The sequence below is a fragment of the Sphaeramia orbicularis genome, chromosome 17 (assembly GCF_902148855.1).
Source record: "Sphaeramia orbicularis chromosome 17, fSphaOr1.1, whole genome shotgun sequence".
NCBI lineage: Eukaryota > Metazoa > Chordata > Actinopteri > Kurtiformes > Apogonidae > Sphaeramia > Sphaeramia orbicularis.
Genome location: NC_043973.1, coordinates 42,633,045 through 42,647,469, shown reverse-complemented (window position 1 = coordinate 42,647,469; position 14,425 = coordinate 42,633,045). Strand labels below are relative to the sequence as shown.

The 14,425-nt window shown below is 37.0% G+C and overlaps 1 protein-coding gene across 2 annotated transcripts in view; it reads right to left on the bottom strand.

The window, feature by feature from the left end:
- The window catches only part of rem2 (RAS (RAD and GEM)-like GTP binding 2), a 59,143-nt gene that overhangs the window by 17,875 nt on the left and 26,843 nt on the right, over positions 1–14,425 (bottom strand). For both annotated transcript variants that reach the window (XM_030160690.1, XM_030160689.1), the window contains exon 4: positions 2,805–2,982. In XM_030160690.1, the coding sequence (XP_030016550.1) occupies positions 2,805–2,982 (178 nt within the window). The remainder of the gene's footprint in view (positions 1–2,804; positions 2,983–14,425) is intronic.

Below are 14,425 nucleotides of genomic sequence, written 5' to 3'. Positions count from 1 at the left end.
GCCACTACTTTTTTGCACACGCTGTGAATCTGTGGCTCAAAAATGATACAGCTAATTTATGTTTTCCGGGCTAACGATCAATCTGGCTGTCGAAGAAGGAAATAGAACTACTGCATGTAAGCTTGGCATCAATGAATCAATGGTGAGATGTTGGAGACGGGGTGGGTGCGACTTATAGTCAGGTGCGGCCAATATTCCGTAAAGTACAGTAAATCAGCCACTGGGACAACGTTCAAAGTGATTGGCTCTTTGGCAATACACACAGAGCCAATAGATAGTGTATAAAAATTAAAGCTGGTCTATAGAAGATGTATTCAGAATTATTTGAAGAAGAAGTATTAAAACATGTCATCTGTGACATAAAAATTTGTTAAATTATTACGATAAAATACTCCTCTTGTGTCCTGCAGGTCATGTTAGCAATTAAGTTGTTTTTAACTGTATTTGGATAATGTTTTGTCAGTATATCAACTTCCTGGTCAAAGGGCATGATACCGTGCTCTAAGTGGAGGATTAAAGAACCTGCCAATAGGAATTCTTTTTATTTACTTGTCCTTAAGTGATTAGATGATATCCGCTGCGTTCACAAGTTGTCCTGAATGAACATAAGACGGATAATTAACCAGCTTGAAACATTGTAGGCAGCAAAGTTAGCTCCTATTCAGGCCATTACGCCTCCATTTAGTCACCTCCTCCTGTATTTTACACAGTGACTTTACTTCGATGGATAATGAGGCCAGACACCACTTAGATATTCAGCTACAGAGGTAATATAGGACATTATTACAGTCAGTGGTGTGTGGTGAAGTGGGTTGATGACGGGGTTACGGCTGCTAGAGAGAGAGGATATGAGTCCTGCCAGCGACACCAAAATAAAGACACTTATGACATATCGACATTTTCAACTGACTGACACATCTAAAATTTCCCTCTGCGCACACACAAACACTCATAACTGCTGTGTTTATACTCTCTTATGCCCTCCAGTCTTGTTAAGCACCATCTGCCACTGATACAGAGTCTGCGTGTTAGCTAGCTGCATAATCTGTTTCATACCATTTCAGTATAAAGTAAGTTTTTGGTGTCCTGACCCTCAGACTGACCGACAGATTCTACCATTTTTTAGAGCCACCATACAGCAAAGTGAGCTTAAGTGTCTCCACCTCACCAACCAAATCACTCACTAATCACACCTGAATTCAATAGAAATGTATTTTCTTTGCAATGTTAATGAGTGTTTCTACTGTTCATTGTGAAATACGCTAATTAATGAGGTTCGGTGTGGTAAAACAATCAAATCTTAAAGGAGTGAAAAGAGCCACAGGGGTGAACACTATTTTCTTGGCAGTGTATCCTTCCACTCATTTACAACTATAACTAATGACAGAGCATGCTCCCCATAAGGAGTTTACCAATGGAGTATTTATTCCTGGATAATGCAAACAGTGAAGAAATTGATTTCACTGATCAAACATAGATTCCCCCAAGAGCCTCTCTAATGGAGATAGTGTGGGCTCAGAGGAAGATTTATGGTAAAGCACACGAGCAGATAAACAGATGAGCCAAGACATGAAAAGAGAGGGTAAATAGCATGGATAGATGAGTAATTGCACAAAGCATACTTCAATTGTTCTCTGAGATGTTTGCTATTAACCCTGTAAAGCTTGAACCATTAAATCATTGACAGAAAACTCCAGTTCTTTGAAACTGGAGCCTTTGTTGGTCCTTCTGAACAACCCCCCAATTTTTTTAATTTTTCAAATATCAATTTCCATGTGTGAGTTTCAGTTTTGTATCATATTTAATTCATCGGGTCTCAATGCTCAAATATTATTATTTTGAACAAACAAAAACATAATATAACACAAACATGTCTGACAAATTGGTAATTCCTTTTTCAAAATTAGCAAAGTTCTGCCTCCTTCCTCATTAATGACAGTCTTGTAGTGTCACTGGAAAGCCCTCTGGTAAATGAATTCCTCCCCCCAGTTGATTATCTGTGTTGCATGTAACTAATTGTATACATCAGATTTTTCAAGAAAAAAAATATCACACTGATCATGTGGATAATGTATAAATCCACTATAATAACTAAATATAGAACATTATCTGAATAAGTGAACATCGAGTTATAACATAGAAGTACGCATAAAATAAGATTATTGTAATTATCATGATAAGAACATATCACAATTATTGATCATTGTATCTGTAGTAAATATTTAAAGTACATATAAATATTATAGTTTATATTAAAAAATGGTTGATTATGCAAAAGTGATTGTGTGTGAGGTGACCAAAAAAGCGTACAGTATGTGAAGGGTTTGTATGGATGTTTTGTGTTATTGTAAAAATATATAAAGAAAAAAGTGTGTTAACAAAGCAAAGGAAGAGGATTTAATTTAATTATTAGTTTGTAAAAAGGAGTGGGAGTCAATACTTCTTCCTACTCCTTTTCGAGTGCAGAAAAATTTTGTTTGACCATGTTGTAGGGTTCTTTGTTATCTGATGATTCTATGTTCTCAAAATAAAACTACACTACTACTACTACTACTACTACTAGAGGGCTTCAACACTCATGTATCAAATATGATACGTTTGGCATTATAGGGTTAACTATACATTCATTATCAGCACCACCCAGGTCCCTGTGTTTACAAGACAATTTTCCATTTGAGAATTTCCATTGTTTCGATAGACTGGAAAATTTAACCTCTTTCTCGTCTGTTTCTTTTTTTGTATCATATACCCAGCAGGCTGATATCTGAGTAGATTACATGTATGCGCATCCTCACGCTACCTACCCTCTGAGCTGATTTCACGGGAGCGGACAAGGTCGCTCTTGTTGCCCACCAGGATGATTGGTGTCTGAGGCTGGGACTCCCTGAGGAGAAGGCGGAGCTGGGCGGTACGATGGAAACTTCGCCTATCAGTCACTGAGAAGACGAGGATGCAGACATCACACTGCAGAGTGGACAGGTCCTGGGAATATAGAGACACACAGGCAGGTACATGCATTAATAAATCATCATGTCAGTGTGGACAGATTAGTGCTGCATACATAAAAGAGGAGATCTGATGACAGCTTCAAAGGTGTGGAATGTCACGTGGTTAAGACAGTTGGTGGGATAATTACTGTTACCAAGATGTATTTTTAACCCTTTATAGGACACTCATTGAAGTACTCTAAAATTCAAAATTTCAATCTTAGTGTGTTATTGGAGGACATAAAATTTTATTACTCATGTGAAATTTTTTTGAAATTTGTTATTGTCATGTAGAAAATCAAGATCAATGAAGTTACCATATTTGGTTCCTTACCCGTAAGTGGTAAAAAATAAAATAAAAATCCAAGACGTATGTATAAAAAATACAAGAAAAACACATATAAAGTGAAAGGTACATGTATTTTGCGACATTAGAACATCACTTTTAAAACATTCCAACACAAGTGCTGATAAAGGCACCTGTCATCATACACATTATCACTTTGAGCATCATTCAGCCATTACTTCATGGTACCTAACAAAGCAGTTATGCTCACTGTTCATGCAGAAGTGGACCTTACAGACCACATATGACCTAAGACTGCTGCCCCACTGTAACTGTTGCTGTCACTGTCATGGAGCACCTCCACTGCAGGCTGCATGCATTTCCTCTTGGCAGAGGCATGAAATGGGCCCCATGTTTAATGTGTTTCGCAATGCATCATAGACTTCTTTTTGTCGCGAGTCAAAGTCAGTTTCAAGTCCGCAAATCTCTTTACAACTGTTGTCGGTTGTTTACTTGCTTCAATAATAAGGACTGAATCACAGATTACACGCTGTATTCTCAAGTTTCTCTGACAAAAGTGACAGTAATCACATATCTGTGATTGGTTTACTCGGTGCCTGTTAGTCCGGCCTTCATATTTGGATTCAAGCCCTGCGATTCCAGATGGATTTCTCATTGAAAGACGGATGGCTGGCCAGGCTAGCAGTCCATTGTTACCCATAAAGTTGATAAAAATCTTGTTTTTTTTTTTTTTTTTTACCTCTTCTTATGAAAGGATTGCGACAAGGTGATTACTAATGTGTAGAAGTAAGAATAAAAAGAGAAAAACAAAATTATTCCAACTTTATGGGCAACAGTGTAGATGTTTTCACTATCTTTGCCTCTAACCACAACTTTCATGACTTGTGAAACTATCTTTTAAATTGACAAACATCATATGTGCAAATGGTGAAACAATTAAAATATGATTCAGTATATAATTCATTATAATGAAAACACCACACACTTAACCTAATAAAAATCCAGTTCAATTAATGCAGAATATAATATCTGAGAGGGCATATCTGGATTGACCCGATCATGTGACTACATGTGTTACTACGCTTCAACCTGCCTGGATACAGTCGCTGTCAGAAAACCGGACCGAACAGAGAATGGAAAGATTTCTTCGCCCGCCTGGCCCCACTAAGACATCTCCAAGAGAAACTGAGAAGCAGACACCAAAAAGGTGCATTATATACATTAAATGGCCTAAATGTCATCTAAAGTGAACATTTACTTGCAACATAGTATAGCAAACTATTACATGACCAAAAACAAATTCATTTGAGCAAAAAATGTCTTGGTTTTGAATGTGTGCGGTCGCCAGAAATTTGTGATGTTAAAATGGTGTCATGAGCAAAAAAAAGTTGGGAACCACTGCAATAAGTCCTCTTGATACATGTTGATTAATCTTTTCTGATGTTTTCATCTCATTATGCATTATACAAATAAGTGAAAAGTCCCTGAAGCCCCAAAATTCAGCGTATAAACTGTAAAGAAATAATGCCATTCATTACTGCCATTTCACATGCCATTAAAAAACTGAAACATTTTCCTTAAGCAATATTTTTAAGCGCATATGTGTCCTTCAGTTCGTTTTTATTTTATCTGGAGCTCAGCCACTAGGGGACATCACTGCCAATGCCAGCGGCTCTTAAGTTTTTATCATTGTCCCATGAGAGAACAGAGTCGAGGCTTTGCTCAACTTGACTTTTCAAATATCACGCTTCACTTTGAATGTCCTGACCCTTTTAACAGTGACCACCAACATCCCATCGGGGCTTCCTGTCACAGAAGCTCAATTAGCCTGAGTGGCTGTAGCAGCAGCAGCAGTAGCAGCAGCTCGGTAATGCCTCCAACCATTTTCGTCCTCTTTCTCTTTCCTGTTCAGTCAACGATGCACTGGACTGAAGGTGGACCAGAAAGCAGGTCTTGACAAGGTTCTTCTGGCTCTAACTTGACAGAAACTCATGTGACAGCCATAAAACCAGATCATATGTGGAGATTATTCAGGGTCAGTTCCATCTCAGCTGATAATTTGGTGACCTAATTACTTATCACAAGAGCCAAGCTAATTTGTTAATCTAGCATTAGTTAATAGTGTGGAAATTTGTGATGATATTAGAGGCGGCAACGGCGCGGGCTGATGGTTTAGTGAACTGGCTGCCGTCACTGCGGTCGTGAAATACGATGTAAAATGCGATCCAATTTTGGGTTTGAGTCTGACGCTTGCGGCCATTTGAATTAAGTACGCACCATTTGTGTCTCCTTGTAGATTCTCTAAAATTTAGCATGAAGTTTGATATGAAAAAAAAAAAAAAGACCTCCTTTACATCACTTCCATTATGTCTGTATCCGCTTGATTAAAGACTTCAGTGATACTTCAATGAACAGAACAGAGAATTTACATCTATCCATGAGCAAACTTAAGTATGGATTTTGGCTTAAGTTCTCTTTTTTATGGTCAGAAACAACAAACATATCTCTAAAAAATACTTGATTTTGTTTATTACTATTCCTATTATTAAGAATGTGGATAAAAAGAAAAAGAAACATGAAAATTAGCCACTTCTGCCTGCTGTGTGTGGAGTGAGTGTTACTGTATAGCAGTGATAGCATAGTAACACTTAACTCAGTAATGAAAATATATAAAAAATATTTTCAGCAAGACTGAGACAAATGTACATAATGGAAGAAAAGAAGCACAATTGCCACTGAAAAAGAATATTTTTATGCGTAGGTGGACCTCTGTATCGCAATATCTATTACAACAGCAGAATATCTAGAGGAATTTATTTTTTTATTGGGGGGGGGGGGTGTCTATATGTTTTTTGTTTTGTGTCTTTTCTTCCCATTTTTAGCTTTGACTTGTGCAATTGATTTTCTTCCTTTCCCACTTGGAAATTAACTGGTACAGTAACTGATATTGTTAAATGAGCTTTGTTGTCAAGGAGTCTTCATGATTGTATACGATCAATGTTTGATCTTGATGATCAATAAAATTTGTTTAAAAAAGAACAAAACATATTTTCAGCAAGAACGTCAAGCCCTTTATGAATGGTGTATCTGCTATATTTGACAAGGAAAATCAAAACAGTCTTTCTGTTTTCATCACACAGATTGATTTAGCTTTCATTCTGCATCAATATTAATAGGAATTATTGATGAACAATATATCAATAATGATTCTACATGGGATCTAAATATCAAACAGTGTGAAAACATCACAAAATTTTAAAAAATATGTATAAAAACCTTATTTTCCAGAGATATAGTAATAATGAACTTGAGTACAACAGTAATAGTTATTAATGGTATGTAATCATTTGTTCTTTTTGTAATTTAATGACGGACCTATTCTTTGTTATGGACTATTTGTGATGGACATTAGCTGATTAACCAAGTCATGTAAAATTGGTAGGAAAATATAAGCTCGGCTCCTTCCTACTCCTTTTCAGACAATAAGTATTATTAAAGAAGCTCAATGACATCGTTATACATTTGTGTGGTATTTGTTTTCTTTTTTGGTTGATTTCTTTCCATATATTAGTGTCCTTTTAACCCATAAAGACCCAGTGTTACTTTTCTGATAGTTCCCAAATGGATTTTTCTCTGTATTTAGCCTTATTTAAGTGATTTATCACCATTTATCATAATATTATCCTCTGCATTTTGCATTTTTCACTGTAAATGATGTATTTTTCTATATTTAATTTGGATGTTCATAAAAACTCAGTAAATTCAAAGATTATTATATCAAGACTTTGTATCAAAAATGGAAGAAAAAGTGACTTTTTCAGCAAATGTATCAATAACTGAACATAAAACAAATCTCTTATTTAACCTTTAAGTGATTTATCACCATTTATCATAATATTATCCTCTCCATTTTGCATTTTTTTCAGTAAAAATCTTTTTTTTCTCCTATATTTATTTTACTGATCATGTATTTTAATCATCATGCTGTGGTTACATTTGAGGCTTATCGTACCAAAAACAGAGAAAACTTGAGAAAAAGTGACTTTTTCAGGAAAATATATAATTAATTGAACATAAACCAAGTGTCTCCATCCACTGTCATTGATCAAACTTCATGGGTTTTACTGGTGAATGAGTGTTGTAGACAATGACGGTGTTTCCATGGTAACTACAAAGCCTTTGAATGTCCAAATGGGTCATACCTGATGACCCTGAAAAGATGAAAAACCATATTTTACACCAATTATTTACATGTATTGATAGGATTTATGGATCAGCGGATATTAAACATTTTAGATCAGTAGATGGTTTTGGTCACCAGTGGATGTTTGGGTCTTTATGGGTTAAATCTGGAATTTATTTTGCCTACTTACGTTCAAAATAAAGTCTATCTATATTTATATCTATACGTATGATGAAGATACAGAGAAATAACACACTGCATGGCAGAACTAGCATATTGGCAACATCTTAGCCTGTTCAGTATTTCACAAATCATGTTTTGAGGAGAGCTCATGTGTATTAAGAGGAGCCAAGCTTCCACTGGCTCACACTCTGCATCTAATGGAAAAATTAAGTCTGTGCATCATCTTCTACACATTTCCCCTTTAGTCATGATTCAAGTGCATAAGTTTGTGAGTTTGAGCCAGAGTTCTGTGGGCTTGAAGCGGTTAAAGCAAACAGCACGGCGTCTAAAGTTAGACAAGACTGATCAATACAAACAATTTTTTCCTAAAGACAGAAACCTGAGTACAGGCTCCACATGCAATGCCAGTCATTCTGTAAATTCTACGTTAATAAATGTAGGCTGCGTTATAAAATGAGAACTAAGGATGGGTGATCTCATTGTCTTAGATGGTAATTGATCTTAATTTGTGATATTGTCTGCATTTAAGAGGGATTGTACATATTGCGTCATTAAGACACAGTTACCATTTGCTTTTAATGGCTCGTTTATCAATGTAATTGCAGTATTTTACAGACAGAATTGCAACAGCCAATGGGTTTGCATCGTTAATATCACGAGCACAGGCCACTAGGCTAACGACTTTATTTCAGGCTGTTTATACGCACTAAAAAATGCAGTGTCAATATTTCAGAGCCAAGCTATTCTTACCTAGATAGAGTATTTTTAGCTCTATGGAGAGTAAACCAGCTCTAACAGTTGAATTCAAAGTCAGTGCAAAGTTCTGCACAGATGCAGTGTAAAATTCAATTCTACAGAGTAATGATTAGTGCCAATTTGCTGCATTGCATTGTGGGTGCTGGACATTTTACTCATTGTGTTCTATTTTATGTGCAGGGGTTCAAGGGGGGTTTGTTTTAATGTTTATTTAGGTTAATATGTCTGTTTTACAACATTTATTGGCCTTTTTTTGTTTAATTTTTTTTATTAATGTGACACCATTAGTCAAACCTGTTGGCAGAACAATGCCATACCTGTTTGTCACCATGAAGCCATAAATATATATAAGCAGGGAGGACCTTGCTCTTTCAAAAGAAAAGCATGTCCTAAGGCGATTGAAACCCATAGAGCAATTGTATGACCTTCACGACCCCCACCTTGAGGACCTCTGCTATTCTACAGTGTTTCAAAATTTTGTAAAGGGTGCAAACTGATGAAGAAAATAACACTGCAGAGAAATAAATATTAAAATAGTCATTTTTGAACAAAATTTGGAGTAAAAATCACAGTATAAACAAAGTGTTAAATATTATTACACATTTCATTGTTCATTTTGACACTGAATTGAACACAGTTAACTCAGAAAATCTGACACTGGCCATAGAGTAAATTTTACTCTAATTTTGAGTGGGACAATATGTTATCTGAAACATTAGAGAGTTAAATTCAACTCTTCAAGAGTTAAATTGACACTCTTTTTTTTACCGTGTAGTGATACTTTATAGTCAATCTGCACTAAAGTATTTGTGTTTACTCAGGACTAAATTGCAAGGTGTGTACAATGTGTTGTTTCGATGCTGTTTAAAGAAATAATTAAAAAGAATTAGTCCATCAGCTGCAGGTCTAGCATCTGAATTCTGACGTGCAGTGAGTGCGACTTGCGTAGATGCTCAAGAGTTATGTTGAGAATGTCTTTGATTCATCATAAATCTCCAGTGGGACAAATTAGGTCAACATAATATATATAATTCATGGAAACACTGCAGCTGTATGTACATGAAAATGTAGACTTGTGTTTACTTCATGTAGATATTGTCAACATTATAATAATGTTGCTCCAAAATGATGCAAAAATGCAGAGTTTCTAATTAGTTACAAGAATAAAAAGTGGTCACGTACAGACTAAATCTCCAGAAACCAGAGGAAACTGAAAATATTTCTCTTATGAGAGATGGAAAAAAAAATTGTGATTCAGATTGTGATCCTATCTCAAAAGATGTTTGTATAATCTTTTTTGACAGATTGCCAAGACTAATGAGAAGTAAAAAAATAAATAAAAAAATAAAGATTTTAGACTTAATTTTTTGTGAAGCAGTAAACAAATCATGCATGCCTTGAGTTTGGATATTATTTTTAGTTGAACGTAGGGAATTGTTAACCCTATAATGCCACACGTATCATATTTGAAACATGAGTTTTGAAGCCTTCTGCATGGTCAGTGTGATATTTTTTTTTCTTGAAAAACCTTATGTATACAATTAGATACACCATCATCTTCTACAACACAGATTGACCTATAAAACCCATGGAGTTGGATCAATGACAGTGGATGAAGATGATTGTTTTTACATTCAGTTAATGATATATTTGACAAAAAAAAGTCCCATTTTCTTGAGTTTTCTCTGTGTCTGATAAAATAACCCTCAAGTTGTTATTGACATCTATATGATCAGTGAATTAAATACTGGAAAATACCAGATTTTTACTGTAAAAACACAAAATACAGGGGATAATATTATAATAAATGCTGATAAATGACTTAAGAAAAGTTTACCCTATAACACCAAACATATCATGTTTGATACGTGAGTTTTGAAGCCCTCTACATGATCAGTGTGATTTTTTTTTCTTGAAAAACCTGATGTATACAATTAGATACATGCAATACACAGATAATCCACCAGGGGGTGGAATTCGTTCACCAGAGGCCTTTCCAGTGACACTACAAGACTGTCATTATTGAGGAAGGAGGCAGAACTTTGGCAATTTAGAAAAGGAATTACTAATTTGTTAGACGTGTTTGTGTTATGTTTTTGTTTGTTCAAAAATAATAATATATGACCATTGGGACCTGATGTATCAAGTATGATACAAAATTGAAACTCATACATGGAAATTGATATTTGAAAAAACATTTTTTTGGTTGTTCAGAAGGACCAATAAAGGCTCCAGTTTCAAAGAACTGGAATTTTCTGTCGATTTAATGGTTCAGGCTTTACAGGGTTAAAATACTTTATTGAATTATCTAAATGTGGGTAAATTCAGTACACAAAACAATCATTTCAAAAGGAGAAACAGTTCTGAAGCTATAAACAATGTTGTCTGAATCAATATAAGACTGTGTTAAATCCGCAGCTCAACTCAATCTGCCTTCCAGCCTCGAACCGCACACTGGCTGTGTGTGTGTACGGGTAGATGCCCTTGCCCTACATCCACAGCCTGAAAGGTAAATTCCTGCCCTCCGGAGAGTTTCAGACGCCTGAAAAATTCACATCATCCCATGCGGCCAAGTAGTACCGGATCAGACCCTGAAGCAGGAAATTCATGGGGAGAGCCTTGGCACTCTATCTATTTGACGGAGCTCAGGAGAAGACAGGGAGGAGAGAGGGAGGAGGGGGAAGGGAGCAGCTCCAACACCACCTGTCACTGTCTGATTGAGGGATGAAGAGGAGAGAATGGAAACAACAAGGCAGAGAGAGTCAGAGAAACGACGAGGGAGGGCGGAATGCTAATCTTTGTAAGCAGAGGAGCACCAGCGCGGAGTGGACACCTATTAGTAATGTGATGGAACGCTCCCCGATGAAAACTAGGACCCGAGTAAACACGCCTCTTATTTGTAAAACGGAGGCAGAAGAGCTCAGGACTTTGCCAAATCTCTCCCTCTCTCGGTCTCCACATTAAGCAGCTCCACTCCGTTCACAGAGAGAAGGCCATCTGTCAATATCTACTCTTCCCATACACTACCACGGTGCACACATCCACATGGGAATGCACATAAAAAGCCGAATTTAGACACGAATACACATATTCTACTAATCATGGGGTTGTTTTCGCTCCAAAATGTGTTCTCTTTTATATCTCGAGTCTCCATCGTGCATTGCTCGGGCAAAAATCTTCCCATGCACTGATCCGTGTCACATGGTTTGAGTCATTGAAAACCCCTCACTTTCACTTAAAACCTACTTCTACTGCACATTTTATTTTACACAACAATTTACTACCACTGTTGTAAGGGGGGGGGGGACCCCGTAAACTGGCCTTTCCGTTTTCAAATGAAAAACTCTCTGTGCACAAAGCAAGGTCCCCGGCCTTAACCCCATTGAGCACCTTGAGTCTGAACTGAAATGCCAACAAAAGGTCTTATCTCATAACACCTGTGTGGCAAACCTCAGGAAGGCTACTGTGACAACATATGAGCAAATCCCTGCAGCCAGATTGTGTAACATTTACCACAGAATGTTGAAGGCTGCTAATCCAACATATTGTCTTGAACTGTAGATACAACTAAATGCAAATTTGTGATGTGTGATTAGGGCTATATGAATAAAAACCGACTCACTGATTTGCAAGGTTCATGTCTAATAAGATAATAAGTCAATTTGTATTCAGAGCTACACTTACAATGTTGGCTCTATGTGAGAATTATGAATAAATAATAGAATTATTTTTGTTGTTGCCGTGGGCCACATCTTCCAACATCCCTGCCAAATGTCTAACTTTGTTTCTCATCAATCATGATTTATCTTCTGCCACCTTTAACAAACTTTAACTTACTATCGGACTGATTTATCAACACAACGCAATGGCATTTTAAAGAATTACTTAACCCTGTAAAGCTTGAACCATTAAATCATTGACAGAAAATTCCAGTTCTTTGAAACTCATACATGAAGTATGAGTTTCAATTCTGTATCATATTTGATACATGGGGTCTCAATGTTAAAAAATTATATTTGAACAAACAACATAATGTAACGGAAACATGCCTAACAAATTGGCAAAGTTCTGCCTCCTTCCTCATTAATGACAGTCTTGTAGTGTCACTGGAAAGGCCTCTGGTGAACAAATTCCTCCTCCCTGGTGGATTATCTGTGTATTCCATGTATCTAATTGTATACATCAGGTTTTTGGGGGAAAAAAAATCACACTGATCATGTAGAGGGCTTCAAAACTCATGTATCAAATATGATACGTTTGGCGTTACAGGGTTAAAATTTACTAAAACAACAAGAATTGTTCCTTTTTGGTTCACTTACTGGTGGACAAACCCATGTCCCTCTGCTTAGATTGACCATGGCATATGGTTTAATTGTTTGGGCTCTTTCACACTGGCTTTAAGCAAAGTCTAATGGGGCAATCATTTAAGCCTTGAAACACCATGATAAATGCTGCTTTCAAAACAACGATGCACAGTCCACAAAACACACCTAAACAACAGGCTTCCTATAAGAAAGAACTTCCTGCTTCTGGTGCAGACGTAGATAAGAAAAAGCATCCAATAAAATCTAATAGAAAGCAAGGTTCCACCCTGCTTTATCAGTGCCATAAAAGGACATGTCTGACTTTCCCTTGGGAAAGATTTATCATGGTTTGTGCAACGCTCAGTGAACAGCTGCAGTGGGGTCGTTAAGTTTGTCAAAGCTATCGGTACAGTTTTTGGTTAAAAACCCTAATCCAGATTGTAATATATCACTTAACCAAAAGGGACCTGACTTTCATGTTCTACAAGCCTTTAAATGCACAGACACAATACATTAGACATGCAAAAACACACTCACATTCCTGGCTCAGCACTACATCAGCAACCATTAAGAGTGAGGACAATGAATCACTTATCAGACTTGATTTGCATAACGTGCAGCTTTGCAAGCTCTCAAATTAAAATTCCTATCACTTCCAAATAAAAAGCAAAATCTCATCCCTGTTTTGACTGAGTGCATTTACATGCAGGTGTATCTCTCATCGTACAACATGCTTCCTATGATTAGAACATGGCCATAAACAACTTCAGTACACAGACTCTCAAATCACTTGCTTTGCACAGCAAGATACTTGAGTAAAGCAGCTTACAGCTCTTCCATGAAAACAAAAGGTCAGACACATCCCCACCTGCTTGCACAAACATGTATGCACACAAAAATACAGACACTCATGCGACCATTTAGCTTTATCAAAAGCAAACACATGCACTTTGCACACATCTACACTTCTTGCCTGGATTCTATCTGTCTGTCTGACTGCCTGTCAGGTTGAAATAAAAGAGCGAGCAGATCAATAAAGATGTACGGGTGATGAATGAAAGGAGTGAGTGAAAGACAGGGAATAGGAAGGAAGAGGACGCAGGAACAGAAGAAACGCGGAGACACAGGGGCACTGGATCTAGAAGCTAGAGCTAAATCTGATAATGGGATGACAAAGCTTAGTGTAGACGGAATGCTGAGTTAGAGGGTTTGCTCTTTTCCTCTCATATTCATTCTGCTGCACAGAGACAACACTTCCCTAAGGAAATATATTACTGAGGCCATCTGGCCTCCACTCGCTAGGCCACACACATACATGTGCAACACTGACCACAGATGACCAGCTCTACCCTAACATCACATCGAGCACCCTAAGCATTCACACATGACTAATACACACTCACTCCACAGCATTGTGTAGTGAACAGTGGCCACTTTAATATGACAGCATGTGGACTCCAAAGCCTGGATCCTTACTGGCTTCAGGGATGCTGTTCTGTGTTTGACCTCTGACCTCAGTGTGAAACCAGGATAAAAGAGGATTTTCCTCCAGGACAAAACAACATTTACTCTATGTCCTCTATTGCACTTTGTCTGTCTGTCTGTCTGTCTGTCTGTCTGTCTGTCTGTCTGTCTGTCTGTCTATCTGTCTATCTATCTATCTATCTATCTATCTATCTATCTATCTATCTATCTATCTATCTAT